Below are 16,961 nucleotides of genomic sequence, written 5' to 3' on the forward strand. Positions count from 1 at the left end.
AAGAGATTGCACGTTGACAAATTTAATGTAAAAATAATTTTTTTTAGAATAATTTTTTTTATCCAACCCTAATGCCAAAAAAAAAATGAAACATTTGATCCCATTTCAAAATTATATACCAAAATGACCCACTTTAAGATTTTTCTTTTTTTGTTTTATCTTTTTCCCCATTACCGCCGTTTCATTTGGCGGTAATGGGCTGCTTTTTCTGCGCCCGTCAAAGCCCATCACTTCATGTCTTTTTTTATAAAAAAAAATTTATTCATTACCGCCATTTGGTTTGGCCGTAATGCTTTTTTATTCACCCCCTTACTTTGACCAAAGCTTAACCCTTCCACCAAATACAACTACAGCTAAACTTACCGATGACAACCACAACCCACAAACCAATTCTTACAAAACTCTCCAATTCCATATCCAACCGACTCTCAACATATTCATCATGGAGAAAGCTCCCAAATATCAAACTATTCATTTGATGACTTTTATCCAACCCAAAACACCCCACAAACCAGTATCCCAGACCAATGACAATACTCTTCTTTCAACTTACCAACCCCTCCGAACAATGTACACTATCCCCAAACAAACTTCGTACCCCAATGGCCACCTACCAGTACCATAGAAAATCTGGCTGCAGGGTTTAACGAAGATGATTTCGTTAATGAAATTTGGACGAACTCTGTTCCACAAGTGCAAAATGAAGTCACTATGGAAAATAATGATGCTGAAATTCAAAATGTGGCGGTGGAAGAGGAACAACCAGAGGTAGAGGAAGAGCAAGACCAATGACCCACACGAAGAAAAAAAGATAAATTATGTGCTACGGGAAGTCATAATTTAAATTTAATATTTATTACAATTATCATTAATATTTATTTATTTATTATTATTTACATTTAATTTAAAATACATATATTGTGCCCAAAAAAAAATCCATTACGGCCAAATCAAATGGTGGTAATGAATAAAAAAAATAAAAAGACATGAAGTGATTGGCTCTAACGCACGCAAAAAAAACATCCCATTACCGCCAAATGAAACGGCGGTAATGGCGAAAACGACAAAACAAAAAAAAAACTTTCCTAAAGTAGGTCATTTTGGTATATAATTTTGAAAGGGGGGCAAATGTTTCATTTTTTTTTGGCATTAAGGTCAGAAAAAAAAAATTAATTCTTGTGATTTTATCAAAAAGGTCTAATATATAGGGACAAAGATAATAACATGTATTGTTTTTGATGATTTATTAAATTAATCCTAAAAAAAAAAATTATCGACAAAACAATATTATATAACCCTTATTTTTCCTTTATTAGATAGCCTTCATCGAGTGTGCATGTGAGCTTAGCTCAGTTGATAAGGTCAATGTATAATATATACAAATTCAAACCCGACCATCACAAAAAAGAAAAAAAAAACTTCACCGATCAGTACCCTCATCAACTTTAATTTAATTATTATTCTTTTAATTCTTGTGATTTTATCAAAAAGGTCTAATATATAGGGACAAAGATAATAACATGTATTGCTTTCGATGATTTATTAAATTAGTCATAAAAAATGATTTATAAACAAAAAAAATAATATATAACCTTTTTTTTCCTTCATTAGATAGCTTCATCGAGTGTTCTTGTGAGTTTAACTCAATTGATAGTAACAATACATAATATATGCAGGGTCGAATTTGAATAGGGCATCGTGTGGCAAGTGCCACACCAATTTCTTTTATTGTTTTTATTAGTATACTTTATAGTTTTCATATATTAATACAAACATCTTTTATTTTTATATATGTGTTTATATTTTTATTCATATATTAATATAGGAATCTATTATTTTTAATATATACATGTGTCCGTATTTTTATTCGTATATTAGAAGGGGATCTTTTTTTTTAATTCTTACATGTGTATATACTTTAAGTTATAAGGGGATTGATTTTATTTTTAATTTATACACATGTCTATATTTTTACTCGTATTTAATACATAAATAATGTTTATTACAATTTGTTCATCTGTTATATTTTTATTCATATATCAATTCGGATATTTTTATTTTTATTTTTAATTGCTACGCAATTGCGACTTGCTTCCAAAAAAAAGAGAGCAACACGCTTAACGTACGTATGCATGGGCAGTGGCGGAGCCCTTCATGGGTTGGGGTGGGCCACAGCCTACTCGGAAAATTAAAAAATCAATGATAATAGATATATTTTGCGAGATTTTATACAATTTTGTATCGGTTTTAGGTTTCGATTGATGCAAATTCCCTCAAAGTGGTGTAGTGACCCACCCGAAAAATTTAAATAAATTCAATTATAGATCTATTTTGCGAGATTTTATACAATTTTATGTCGGTTTTAGGTTTCGGTTAATCCAAATTCCCGCAAAGTGGTGTAGTGGTCCATCCGAAAATTTAAATAATTCAATTATAGGTCTATTTTGCGAGACTTTAAACAATTTTTAAACGGATAATTTTAATGGCTCACTCGAAAAAATATTCTGGCTCCGCCACAGTGCATGGGTATTATGCTAGAGCATTTGATTGATCTCTTGTAGAATCTTTATTAAATTTAATATTATTTAATTATTTTATAGAATTTTTTTGCCCAACTAATATTGTGAGTCCAGATCCACCCCTCAACAACAGAAAGAAAAAGTAGCTTCACCGAGTAGTACCCTCAACAACCTTAATTTAATTATTATTTTATAACGTGGCATGGCCCTCTTTGAGATGGGACCCCTATCTAGAATCTCTCACTAAATTCCATCTCTTTCTTGCCGAGTACCCGCACTCGTTAGTTAGACTTGTTTGTAGTTGTACTTATTATCATTTATTTATTTATTTTCCATTTAAATAATCCAACAGCCGTAAATAAACGCGGTCCAATCTTCCCCGATAAAACCAATCATTATTATAACTCTTTTTTCCAAATTCACCTCTCTTCCTTCTTTGTTTTATCACTTTTTCCTTTCTATTCAATCCACTGCCTAAATTTGAGTCTTAAAATCACTTATTCTAAAAAAATTCTCTTTGAAGATGCGTTTTGCAACAAAATATAAAGGTTCTTCAATTCTGAATCTACGTGCCACACAAGTTCACTCAATGGAAAATTCAACCTTAGATAAAGAGCTTAATTTGTTTCAAAAACATGTAACTGATAGGTTCAATGAACTATCATCTATTGCAAATAATGATTTGTTATCTCTTTCTTGGGTTAGTAAGCTTCTTGACACATTCCTTTGTTGCCAAGAGGAATTCAAGATGATTCTACACAACAATAGATCAATGGTTTGTAAACCTCCGTTGGATCGATTGGTGAATGATTTTTATGAGAGGAGTGTCAAGGCATTGGATGTATGCAATGCTATTAGAGACGGTGTTGAACAAATTCGACAATGGGGAAAATCGTTAGAGATTGTTCTTTGTGCATTGGATCATAAAAGAATCATTGGGGAAGGCCAATTTCGTCGCGCTAAGAAAGCTCTTGTTGATTTAGAAATTGGTATGATTGATGCTGGTAGTAAAGATTCTAATAATGTTTCTTCCTTTGGTAATAGAAATAGATCATTTGGTAGAAACAATGTTAGTAAAGTTAAAGATTCATCTCAATTTGGTCATTTTAGATCACTTTCTTGGAGTGTATCAAGGAATTGGTCAGCTGCAAAACAACTACAAGCACTAGGGACCAATCTTTGTTTTCCTAAGAGTAATGAACTTGTTGCTACAAATGGTCTTGCATTGACTATTTATACAATGAGTTCAATTTTGTTGTTTACAATGTGGTCACTTGTGGCTGCAATTCCTTGTCAAGATAGGGGATTACATCTCAACTTTTCGGTTCTACGGCAGCTTCCATGGGCGTCTCCAGTGATGTCATTGCACGAGCGGATTTTGGAGGAGTCGAAGAAGAGGGAGAGAAAGAATTGTTGTGGACTTTTGAGGGAGATTCAGAAGATTGAGAAGTGTGCTAGGGGGATGAATGAATTGGCTGATTCTTTGGAATTTCCTTTGAGTGAAGAGAAAGAAGAGGAAGTTAGGATTAAAGTTGAAGATGTGGTGATTGTTTGTGAAAGTTTGAAAGATGGATTGGATCCTTTGGAAATACAAGTCAGAGAAGTGTTTCATAGAATTGTTCGTGGTAGAATGGAAGGGCTTGATTCTGTTTCTTAAAAGTAATTAAAACATTAGATTTAGATGCCATAAACTTGATGGAACAACCATAAAAGATATAGGTATATGTAAAAGGATGGTTTTTTTTTAACCAAAAAAAAAATTGTATATAGTGGTAAGAGCAACATTCAAGTTAAGGAGGGATACCTTAAAATTGTTAAGCGCATACTTGGTTAAACAATGAACCAACATGTTTCCATCTCTAGAAGAATGACAATAACTTTAAAAACTAATTTTTTGTATAAAACATCAATTTTTTTCTTTTCCCATAGTGAACAAACGGTCTTAAGACATTTGTTAGGTGAAGTTTAGTATGGGAAAGGCTAATTTTTTCCACCATGGGAAAGTTAGTTTTTAACCATTAGATCAAACCAAGAACAAATCCTTACCATACTCCCTCATCACTAGATTTTGTAATTTTATTATTTTAAAACCATTTTTTAAAAACAAAAAATATATTTCAAAATTAAAATAAACATTTAAAAATAAAAAATAAACTTAATTTTGGAAATTAATTTTCCAAAATTTTAAAAAATATAAATAAACTTTTTGAAATAAACTTGTTTTCAAAAATTTAATTATGATTTTCGAAGATTTAATTTTTGTAATTTTCAAAAATTAATTTCCATATTTTTTTAGAATTTTTTTATTTTGAAAAAAATGTAAAACCTTACCTGAAGGTGAAATCGAGAATTCTTCAAAGTTTCGGAAAATCATAATTAAATTTGAAAATTACAAAAATTAAATCTTCGAAAATCATAATTAAATTTTTTGAAAACAAGTTTATTTCAAAAAGTTTATTTATATTTTTTAAAATTTTGGAAAATTAATTTCCATATTTTTAAATTTATTTTTTATTTTTATATGTTTATTTTAATTTCAAAATATATATTTTTTTTTTAAAGTGGTTTTAAAATAATAAAATTACAAAATCTAATGGTGAGGGAGTATGGTAAGGATATGTTCTTGGTTTGATCTAATGGTTAAAAACTAACTTGCTCATGGTGGGAAAAATTAGCCTTTCCCATGTTAAACTTCACCCATTTGTTAATATGATGTAAAGAAAATGAAGTAGATGTACAATTGAAAAATTGAAGAAATAAAGTCAAGTTATTCTAGTGTTTGGCCTTGACTTGGTCTTGCACCGCATAAGATATAGTCAAATTTGACTTTCTTTTTTGAAACCTATTCATTTACTTACAACGCCAATATATGAATTTGAGATTTGGTCAACGTTTAAATTTTTAGTAGCATTAGCGACTAAAATAATACTCCTTCATGTCGTATTTACAAGAAACATTTAACTTTTTTGATTCATTGCATAAAAGATGTATTTGATCTATATTCTATACCAAGTACATTAATTACTCAATGAATCTGAAAAAGTCAACTTTTACTTATAAATAAGATCGGAGGGAGTATTCGCTTTGGGTTAAATTAAGTTGTGTCTTATATTTTGAAAATGAGCTCGATTAAAGTGGTGAATCTATATTGATTTTTTTTTTTTTTATTATCCTTATCAATTGAGTTAAACTTAGAAGAACTTTTATATTGATTTCATTTAATTATTAAATAAATGTTGAAAATAGTGTTAAAAAGATAGTATCTTTGAAATTACTTTTTTAAGTAAATAAACTTAAGGTTATGCTAATAAGTGTCATAAGAGCACTTGTTAAAGAAATCAAAAGTAAATGCATCACTTATCTTTATTTTCCAATACAATATTTATATTTTTATCCTCTTAATCAATGTTCTAAGAACGCTCTTTAACATTTCTCATAAACTTATAACACATCATTATAAATCAAATCCATTATAAATAATAAACTCCAAGATAATAGATGGTGAAATTTTTTTTTTCTGACCCTCTTTGCAAAAAAAATACCATGTCTGACCCCTATGAAAATTATTCATCAAAATGACCCTTTTTTTTTGTCCTTTTCCTCATTCCCGCCATTTGAAACGGCGGGAATGAGCCGCACATTGTCACATCGTGAATGGCCAGCTTTTTTTTTTTGTACATTATAAATACATATTAATTTATTTGAGAAAAAATTTCAATTTTGCTCCCAGGGGGAGTCGAACCAGGCGCATATGGGACATTGTCATTGTGTTGTCACTAAGCCAATGTACATTTGATGTTAAATTGCGCATCTAATAATATATATACTCTTTTTAAAACCAGTTTCACACACCACAAACCATCCAGTTTTTCATTTTTGTTTTTTTTATTGGATAATTTAGGATCTCCGACGAATATATATAAGTGAAAAATTATCCGACAAATTTTTTTTTCACCAATAAATTATATATATATATATATATATATATATATATATATATTATTATCCGACGAAATGATATATATATTATTTCAAGATATATATATTCAAAATAACACAGAATAGCAATGACCCATATGCGCCTGGTTCGACTCCCCCTAGGAGCAAAATTGAAATTTTTTTTCAAATAAATTAATATGTATTTATAATGTACAAATGTTGCCCAAATAAGCAAAAAACGAAAAAAAAAAATTGGTCTCGCCATTTCAAATGGCGGTAATGACAAAAAAAAATTAAAAAAACAATAGCTGGCCAGTCACGATGTGACACATGTCAGAACGGTGGCTCATTTCCGCCGTTTCAAATGGCGGGAATGAGGAAAAGGACAAAAAAAAAAAAAAAGAATCATTTTAGTGAATAATTTTCATAGGGGGTCAGACATGGTATTTGTTTTGCAAAGAGGGTCAGAAAAAAAAAAATTCATAGATGGTAACATCGATGAAAATATGAAAATTAACTAAAAATTTGACCTCTCGCTTAAGAATATGAGCTACATAAAATTTAATAACAATTAGTATTTGATTTCATATCAAGATTAAATTTAAGTGCAAGCAAAATAAGCTCGTATAGGCGATGAAAGAATTTATCTATTTTAAACGTAGGTGGACTTTAATATAAATATATAACAAATACGATATTAATATCTAGTGTCATATACTTGAGATGCATAGGTAGAAAATTTAACTTTTTATAACAAGATGTGTCAAGAGAATGTATTACTTTTTTCTTCGATTTTAACTCTTTAATAAGACATTAGCAATTTCCCTTTTCAACGTTTGAAATAATTGCTTTCATTTCAGCAATCATGTTTGTTTTGCTCAGAAAAAGGAACAACTTATGAATTTTATCAACTTATGAATGCTAGTAACACTCACTTTTCAGCACTCTCTCTAACATTCATTTTTTCATTGGATAAAATAAATGTATGTCACATCATTTTATGTGGATTCAATTTGCAAAATGTAAACCTATAAAGATTTAAACCAATAAAAGAGTGAATATTGAAGAGAGAATTTAAAAGAGAGTGTCGTTAGCATTACTTAGCATTCAAACTAATGGTTATATCATTTCCCTTCGTGATTGTAACTATGCGATATCCTATATAAAATTTTTTGACATTATGATTTTAACAAGCTTCCTTTTCCACTATTGATATAGAAAATTGCAAGGAATAGGTTGCCTGAGATCTTAAACACATGGAGGATATTTTTGTCATCATAAAAAACGAAGATATTTTTGAACTAAAGTGGATTTTAGAACAATGTCTCTATAACTTTGATGATAGTAATGTATGTAAGGAAAATTGGGTACTTTAGTTTTTGTTTAAGTGTGCAGCACCATATAATTAAATTATGAATCTAATGTCAACATTCTAGCTCTGAATCATTGTGGTCTGAATGAATAAGAACATTTTTGTTACTGAAGATAAGCTCTGGTGACAAGACTTTAATGGTCAACATAAGTCAAAGATATAATAAGTATGCATCAAGATAAACTTTAATCTAATGACAAGTTCTGAAGGATGAAGTCAACGGTCAACACTTTGGAGAATATCTTACCAGTTTTATCTTCTGATGATGATACATCATTGTGCAAGCTGTGCAGTACGTTTTGTCCTTGTGTTAGCCTGTAATTTCGACAGATTCAATTAATGCAGTAAATGAGAGTTGACTTTTGTTCTTTCAACAATTAAATATGTTATCTTTAACATAGAGATTTCAACATGGTCTCGGACTTAGCATTTGGAAGAGTTCAAGAGCTTTGAAGTTCGACAAGAGGTAATTTAGAGAAAGAATGGTTGAAGCCAAGCAGTTGCTGTCGAAATGAAAAGAATTCAAATTCGAAAGCAACAATTTATTATTAAGACGTGGGGGACAGGCAGTTTCTAGTTGAGTAAATGCAGCTCGTGGCAGTTTAGTTTTGGCAGTTATTTTCACTATGTATAAATAATAGTTTTTCATAGGAAAAACGAATAGCAAATCATTTATAGAATTCTAGCACTCGAAGTACCGACGTCTAGAGAAAAGAGTCATACAGAATGTATGTAAACTGATTTGTCGAACCACCTTTACGTTTAAATACAATGCAATTAACATTTCTTTAAGTTTATGCGTTTGAACTCTTAGGTCTTTTTACTTCTTTTTCGTCGAAAGATGATTGCTTTCATACAAAAAAAATGTTGTATTCATAAAGCAACCTATGAATATGATGAACGCTCAGGTATTTTCTGAAAAAAGATTGCACAACAGGTCCTAAGATTTCTGGTTTGATTCTGCTTGTAATAATCAAAACTAGCCCTGTAGTTTACCAAAATCACCGGTAAACACCTTGCTGAATTAAATGAAGAGCACATTATAGAAAAATACAAAGCTCTTACATGACAAAGAGAATGCAACAGATAATTCTAAAAGAAACAAGTAAATTTTGAAGTATTGTTTATCCATTGGAGAAAAAGTTTTCAAACATGAAAAAAGTTATTGATGCGCAGACAATATCTTTAATAAACGACTCTATTTATTTATCCTTTAAAAGGAACTTGAGCATTTGAACAAGTTACAAGAACCAAACACTTTCAAAATACTAGAAATCTGATTAAATTTCAAGCACATAAACACTTTAAAAAATTATTACATATCTTTGATCTTACAATTTCTTAAGTGTTTAGAAATCATCTGAGCTTAATTTAGTTTACCACTATTTGAGTCTGAAGTGTAAACAATAATCAATCTTTTTGTAAACTCTGATTGTAGAAGTCCTTAAGGACAGGCGGAAAATATTAGACTTATGTGTCCATGTAAATTGTAATCTCATGTGATTATAGTGGAAAATTCTCTTAAGTGGGGGGAGACCGGACGTTATTCCGAATTTTGGGGTGAACGAGGATAAAAATAAGTGTGCAAATGGAGAAAGTTTGAAGCAAGAGAAAATAAAATAGTGCTCATTTAGAAAATACCTTAAAAGATAAGGACAAATAAAGAAAGATAGTATGAATTGACTGAGGTCCAATGATGTTGAAAGATATATCAATTTAGAATGAGCAATATCGATAAAGATTTCTCTATTAATTTTTTAAAATAATTTTAGATTGTCGCTTCTAGCTTATTTTGGATTTAAAAGACAATTTAGTGAATCATTATTTAGATTGATTTTTTGTTTTAAGTTATCTTTGAAGAGTAAGATATATTTATTTTAGTTTTATTTTAAATCCATGATTCAACGTGTCTTTTAAGTTCAAACATTATTAAAGTCAACTCAGTTATGACTTATGACAAACTATAATCGTTTAATGGTTTGAAAACTCTAAGTTTATTTTTCCCACATTATAAGGAAATTTTGAGACATAAATTGTTAAGTTTCTTTGAGGATATTGATTTTGGGAAGAGATATCCTAGTATAACAAAATTGAATGAGGAAGAACTGGTTATAATCTAATTCATATAGTTACTATTATTATAGTATATTTAGATCCTCATCAGGACATTATTGTTCTTCTTCTCATTCAAGTTAAGAAATCAATTCATAAGGATCAAACTCAACACTCTCAAGAACAAGGGCATATGGTGTTGATGACAGTCTGAATTACGTAATTTTATATGTATTTTTATGATATTTTTGAGTTCACAAGCAAGCTTAAGCAGCAAGAAAAGCAAGAAAAATAGAAGATTTTGAAGAAACAGTTGTGTTGATGTATTTATTGAGTATGGAGCATTTTTAGACAGCCTAAAGGTGCAAAAAGCAAGAAATTACAAAAAGTTAGAGTTTGCCACTGCCACTAAAATCGTGACACGTTTTCAACAATCGTGACACGGTTGCAATAGCGTGTCACGTTTTCAAAAATCGTGACACGTTTTTGACACCACCAGATTGGGAAAATTGCCTATTTAAGCTGAAGCCAGTTTCTAAAACAAGGGTTACGAATTGAAAAGAGCAAAGTACGATTTTGAGACCTAAAGAAGGCTAGGAGGGCGATTTCTTCAACCTTCTATCAGTTCATGTATGTTTTAATTCCATTATTGATTATGCTATTTGTAAACTCAATTATGAGTAGCTAAATCTCTTAGAGATTAGGTCTGAGATGATTCTTCGCAACCCTAATTGAACCATGTTGTTGTGAAACTCTATTTATTGTAAATGACAATCTAGTTTTTATTGAATTTAATTGTTCTTGATCCTTTTTATATATTGACACCATATAAACATGATTTCGTGAGAATGAATGACTACTGGCCATAACTTTCGACTTAGACCTAATTGAATTGTTCTAATAATCATGGTTAGTCTAGGAATAGATAATCGTTTATTAGTGATATTAGGTTAACGTACTTAAAAAATTCAAAGATTATTAGACCACCTAAGGAATTAGGGGTTGTAGTTTGAGAAGAGGGTCATAACTCAAGGGATTGATTAGGACTATTTTGTTAACTATCGTGGAACTAGAGAATCATTCATAAGAATAGGTGAAGTATACCAATTAGGGGAACATAGATGATTTGAAAGACCTGATCTCATCTCTCTCTCCTTATCTTTTCCAAAACTATTTTTATTTTCTGTTTATTTAATTTTCTGCAATCAAAACTACTGCCTCAGGCAAATAAATAATTTAAACATCCTAGATATTAATCTTATTGCTAAATTGAGATTAACACAACCCATGTGGATACGAACTTATAAATTTTATTACTTCGATAGTTTTAGTACACTTGCTAAAAATTCTATCAGGTGTCATAAAGTTGGGAGTCTTGTTCTCCTCTCAAGTGAAAGTTTTTTTCCTGGTAGTTGCTTCAGGATAGGATTCCAACCCGTAAGAATCTCTTTTCTAGGAGGATTATAGTCGACCCTAATTTCTTGTGTTTTTTGTATTTAGTATGTTGTCAACTAATCACTTTTTTGTTAGATGTCCTTTTTTAAGTCAGGTTTGGTATCTTGTGTTTAAGTGGTTGGGGTGAGAATTTGTTTTACCTTCAGATTTACCGATTACTCTTAGTCTTCTGTTAGACTTAGCTGGGGGAAAAAAGAGGTTAAGCTTCTTATTAATCTGGAAATCTGTTGTGCGGTCCTTGTGGACATCTCGAGATGCTCACATCTTTTTTAGGAAACAGACGTATGTTCTTCAGTTAGTGGATATGGTTAAATTCACTTCTAGGAAATGGTTTATAGAAATACATTTTTGTCACACATGTTCCTTCTAAGAGAGGGATCATGAACTCATTCTGTGTTGGCACCAATAGTGTCATGTGCTGGATTTGTTTCGGGTTGATTGACTGTGGAGTTTTCTCCTAGTTATGTTCTTGATTTAACCTGGGTTGGGTCGATTATGATAGGAGCCTAGTTGATTTTTTGATGTTATTTCAGTTTTCGCTTCTGTTTTATTGTGGGAGAGTTTCTTTGTCTTTGTTATTGCTTGGCTTGAGTACTTCTTGTACTCATGATCTGTAATTGTTTATACTCTTACATGAGTTTTTTTTCCTACACATTTATTTATTTATATATATTTATTTGCCATTAAAAAAAACATGCATTTGAAAATAACATATATAATCAGATTGTTTGGCATATACTTCAGCAATTCAAAATTGGAATTGTTGAAAAGGCAACCATAAGGATTTTTAAAGAGAACAAAAGAGTTTATGCTCATATCAGAGATCTGACAATTTGAATATCATTATTGTGTTAGACTCTGACTTTCGGATATATGTGTATATAATACACATCCTAACTCAGGAAACAACTGTAAGTATTTATGTCACTTGATTGCGTATAGTAAAAAGATATTGAAAGACCATTTAAGTTATATAGTGACATAAGTTAGTCATATATTGCTTCAACAATAAAATTGATAAGGTCCATTACCTTATAAATTATTGTTGTTAAATGACAGAACATGTAGAGACAATACGATAGCTGACCCACTAATCAAAGACTTGACACCTAAGGTCTTTCATATGGTTGTTTTCATTAAGGATGTCTTGGAATACTGAGAGTCTCTTTTCTTTTAAGTTATATATATTTTTTTTGTTATCGATACAGACTTTATGTTATAATTTTATGCAGAAATAAAGTTCATTAGATTTTATTCGTATAACCATTTATGTATTATTTGTGCAAATATTGAATTTGCAAACTTCATTTAATCCCATTAAAGTTTTTGTTGGACCCGTTGAAAATAGACATGCTTTAGAAATCACATTACATGAAACTTGCATGCAACTCTTCAGTATCAATTTATGTCATTAAGTGCATTGATATGGTGGTTGTTGGGGTTTCGTCACGTTATACATCAGTGACGACAGCAACGGTGGTCAAATTATTAATGTTTGAGGTGAAACAGATTGTAAAGGAGAAATATAAAGATAAATAACATCACCTAAATAATTTTGATGTAATTATTAAGATATGTAGCCCAAGTGAGAGATTGTTAAAATATTTTATTATTTCATTATATTCCAATGTCATTGTTAGAACATTTTTTTATTTAATTATATTCCAATGTCATTATGTAGACAAAAAACTTTATAATAATTATATTAGTTATTTATCAATTTGGAGCCCTAATTGATTAATGATCAAATTAAACAATAAGACTAATTAAATTTCTAGTTAGATAATAAATAAATTAAGTAATTAATATGGGCTCAATATGGATAGATGTCTAGAAGATCCATTAAAGAAATAATGGGAAACACTAGTTGGCCCTCACACAATAAGACGATATGGTCTCCAATATCATACACTGCACACTCTCTCTTCTCACCATCTAATGGATAAATGTATCGGTTGAGGAAGAACCAAATCAACCGTCACTAATCCTAAGTTGTGTGTTTCAGATCACTGCATCTCATTTTGTTTCAGATCGTTGATTTTATTAATAAGTTACAAAAGGTTTATATACAAGTAAGTATTTCCAATACTTAATTCTTAGTATCTTGATAAATCCAACATGTTGCATATCCTAGTTTATATGCATGCCCATGTGTTTATTTTGCAAAAGTTTTAATCTTATAGAGCCATGCATTGTTTTGATGATTTATTAATTTTGTTTTATTAAATCTTATTTAGCATATTGCTTTTGATGATTTATTAAATTAATTCCAACAATTTATTTATACACAAAAAAATATTATATAGTAATATAACCCTTATTTTTCCTTTATTGTATAGATAGATTAGCTTCACCGAGTAGTACCCTCAACAACCTTAATTTAGTTTTTTTTTTTTTTTTTTTATAATGGCATGGCCCTCTTTGAGATGGGACCCCTGTCTAGAATGTCTCACTAAATTCCATCTCTTTCTATGTTCCATTTTCCAAATCCAAATATCTTTCTTTACTTATTTTTCCAAATATCTTTTTCTAAATTCCAACTACTTTTTCCCACCGAGTTTCCGTACTCGTTAGTTAGACTTGTAGTAGTACTTATTATTTTTTATTTCTTTTCCTTTTATATTATCCAACAACCGTTATTAAACGCGGTCCAATCCTTCCCCAATAAAACCAATCATTACTATAACTCTTTTTCCAAATTCACCTCTCTTCCTTCTTTGCTTTCTCAAATTTGAGTCTTAAATCACTTATTCTAGAAAATTCCTCTTTCATAATGCGTTTTGCAACAAGATATAAAGGTTCTTCAATTGTGAATCTACGTGCCACCCAAGTCCACTCTATGGAATATTCAAGCATAGATAAAGAGCTTAATTTGTTTCAAAAACATGTATCTGATAGGTTCAATGAACTATCATCTATTTCAAATGATAATTTGTTATCTCTTTCTTGGGTTAGTAAGCTTCTTGACACATTCCTTTGTTGCCAAGAGGAATTCAAGATGATTCTACACAACAATAGATCAATGGTTTGTAAACCTCCGTTGGATCGATTGGTGAATGATTTTTATGAGAGGAGTGTCAAGGCATTGGATGTATGCAATGCTATTAGAGACGGTGTTGAACAAATTCGACAATGGGAAAAATCGTTAGAGATTGTTCTTTGTGCATTGGATCATAAAAGAATCATTGGGGAAGGCCAATTTCGTCGCGCTAAGAAAGCTCTTGTTGATTTAGAAATTGGTAAGATTGATGCTAGTAGTAAAGATTCTAATAATGTTTCTTCCTTTGGTAATAGAAATAGATCATTTGGTAGAAACATTGTTAGTAAAGATAAAGATTCATCACAAGTTGGTCATTTTAGATCACTTTCTTGGAGTGTATCAAGGAATTGGTCAGCTGCAAAACAACTACAAGCACTAGGGACCAATCTTTGTTTTCCAAAGAGTAATGAACTTGTTGCTACAAATGGTCTTGCATTGGCTATTTATACAATGAGTTCAATTTTGTTGTTTACAATGTGGTCACTTGTGGCTGCAATTCCTTGTCAAGAAAGGGGCTTACATCTCAACTTTTCGGTTCCACGGCAGCTTCCATGGGCGTCTCCAGTGATGTCATTGCACGAGCGGATTTTGGAGAAGTCGAAGAAGAGGGAGAGGAAGAATTGTTGCGGACTTTTGAAGGAGATTCAGGAGATTGAGAAGTGTGCTAGGGGGATGAATGAATTGGCTGATTCTTTGGAATTTCCTTTGAGTGAAGAGAAAGAAGAGGAAGTTAGGGTTAATGTTGAAGATGTGGTGAATGTTTGTGAAGGTTTGAAAGATGGATTGGATCCTTTGGAAAGACAAGTTAGAGAAGTATTTCATAGAATTGTTCGTGGTAGAATGGAAGGGCTTGATTCTGTTTCTTAAAAGTAATTAAAACATTAGATTTAGATGCCATAAACTTGATGGAACAACCATAAAAGATATAGGTATATGTAAAAGGATGGTTTTTTTTTTTTTTTTTATTATTCTTTTTTATCCATTTAACATACATAAAATGTATAGAGTTTGTAACCAAAAAAAAAATGTGTATAGAGTTTAGGTTTTGAATTAGGCTTCGTGGTCTATACTCTTTGAATTAGATTTTGAATTATAGCTAATTCTGTTTATTAATATACTATATATCATATGCATTAGTTTTCCTAATTTAACATGTCAATTTTTATTTTGTTTAGTCAACTATAATACATATGAGTTATTTGAAACCAATAAAATCTCTAACAAAAGTTTAGCAATGAAAGATTTTGAGTAAATCTCTTTAGTATTATGCATTTTGATATTTAGAGATTATTCTAAAGATATCATTCAGATCACGCGAAATAGTTATATCAATAAAGTAGAAAATAAATTTACATAAAAGATAATAAATAATGGATAATCTCAATCAGCATAAGAGACTATTTAGTCTACAATAATGGCCATTAGAAAATTTATAAATTCTGGAAATCAAAGATTTTTCTATGCTTCGGCTATAGAAATATTGTGTGTAAATAGGGATGGCAAAGAGGACCGCCACACCGTCTAAACCTGCTTAAAATAGGATAAGACAAGTTGAGTCAAATTAGGTGATCGAGTCCAAAATCTTACCCCACCTTAATTAATGGCGGACAAATGAGTTGGCGGGCCGACCCGCCAAACAAAAAACTTTGTTTTTTACAGAGCAAAAAACAATTTTATTAATGCATATTTTTTACAACTTAATTGTTACAAAAGAATTATGTTGTTTTTATCGTTAAAAAAATATAAAAGAATAGACATCGACCAAACTTATGGTAAAAATAAGATAATTAAAAAATTATCGATCTCAACATCATACTTAATATCAAAATAAGAAAAATCCACAACATAAAATAAATCCCCGTGCCCATCCCGTTTTTCCAACAAGTCAAACTGGGCACACCACCTATTGGAAACGAGTTCAAAATTATACTTGACCGCCGCCAACCCTATGTTGTATGTTTCTGACCACCTAATCTCTCTTTGTTACGAAAGGTTATATCCAATTATTCATAATACCCAATTTTTAATATCTTGATAAATTAAACATGTCACAAATCTTAATTTATATTCATGACCGTTTGTTTATTTCACAAAAGTTTTAATCTTTATAGAAACATGTATTGTTTTTTATGATTTATTATTTATTTTTTATTACAACTCTATATACTACCTCCGTCCCTAATTACAAAGCCCTTTTGAAAAAATAACGGGAATTAAGATAGTGGATATTTGTATTAAATATGTTTGTAATGACTATTGTTTTTACAATTTTATCCTTTAAGAAAGAGGGTTGACTTATGTTTTCAACATTCTATTTATTGCTTATTGAAGAAAAAGATGTATAATAAATAGGGGCATGTATGTAAAGAAATAATTAACGTAGTTGGAAATAGAAAATGAGTTTTATAAAAAGCGACAAAAAATTTTCTCAAAAGGATCTTATAATTAAGGACGGAGGTAGTAACATTTTTGTTTTTGAAGGACGCTTTATATAGCATGTATTGTTTTTGATTTGATGATTTATTAAATTAAATTCCACAATTTGTTTATAGACAAAAAAAATATTACTCCCTCTGTTTCAAAA

General features: G+C 30.2%; 2 protein-coding genes across 2 annotated transcripts; both read left to right on the forward strand.

The window, feature by feature from the left end:
* The first annotated feature begins 2,952 nt into the window (after positions 1–2,952).
* LOC25496120 (protein ROH1) lies at positions 2,953–4,301 on the forward strand. Its single transcript, XM_024785617.2, has one exon. The coding sequence runs from the start codon at positions 3,043–3,045 to the stop codon at positions 4,174–4,176; it is 1,134 nt and encodes a 377-aa protein (XP_024641385.2). The 5' UTR covers positions 2,953–3,042; the 3' UTR covers positions 4,177–4,301.
* Positions 4,302–14,048: 9,747 nt separating this feature from the next.
* Positions 14,049–15,333, forward strand: LOC120580884 (protein ROH1). The gene has a single exon (XM_039835096.1). The coding sequence runs from the start codon at positions 14,111–14,113 to the stop codon at positions 15,242–15,244; it is 1,134 nt and encodes a 377-aa protein (XP_039691030.1). The 5' UTR covers positions 14,049–14,110; the 3' UTR covers positions 15,245–15,333.
* The last annotated feature ends 1,628 nt before the right edge of the window (positions 15,334–16,961 follow it).

The sequence above is a fragment of the Medicago truncatula genome, chromosome 6 (genome assembly GCF_003473485.1).
Source record: "Medicago truncatula cultivar Jemalong A17 chromosome 6, MtrunA17r5.0-ANR, whole genome shotgun sequence".
NCBI classification, from domain to species: domain Eukaryota; kingdom Viridiplantae; phylum Streptophyta; class Magnoliopsida; order Fabales; family Fabaceae; genus Medicago; species Medicago truncatula.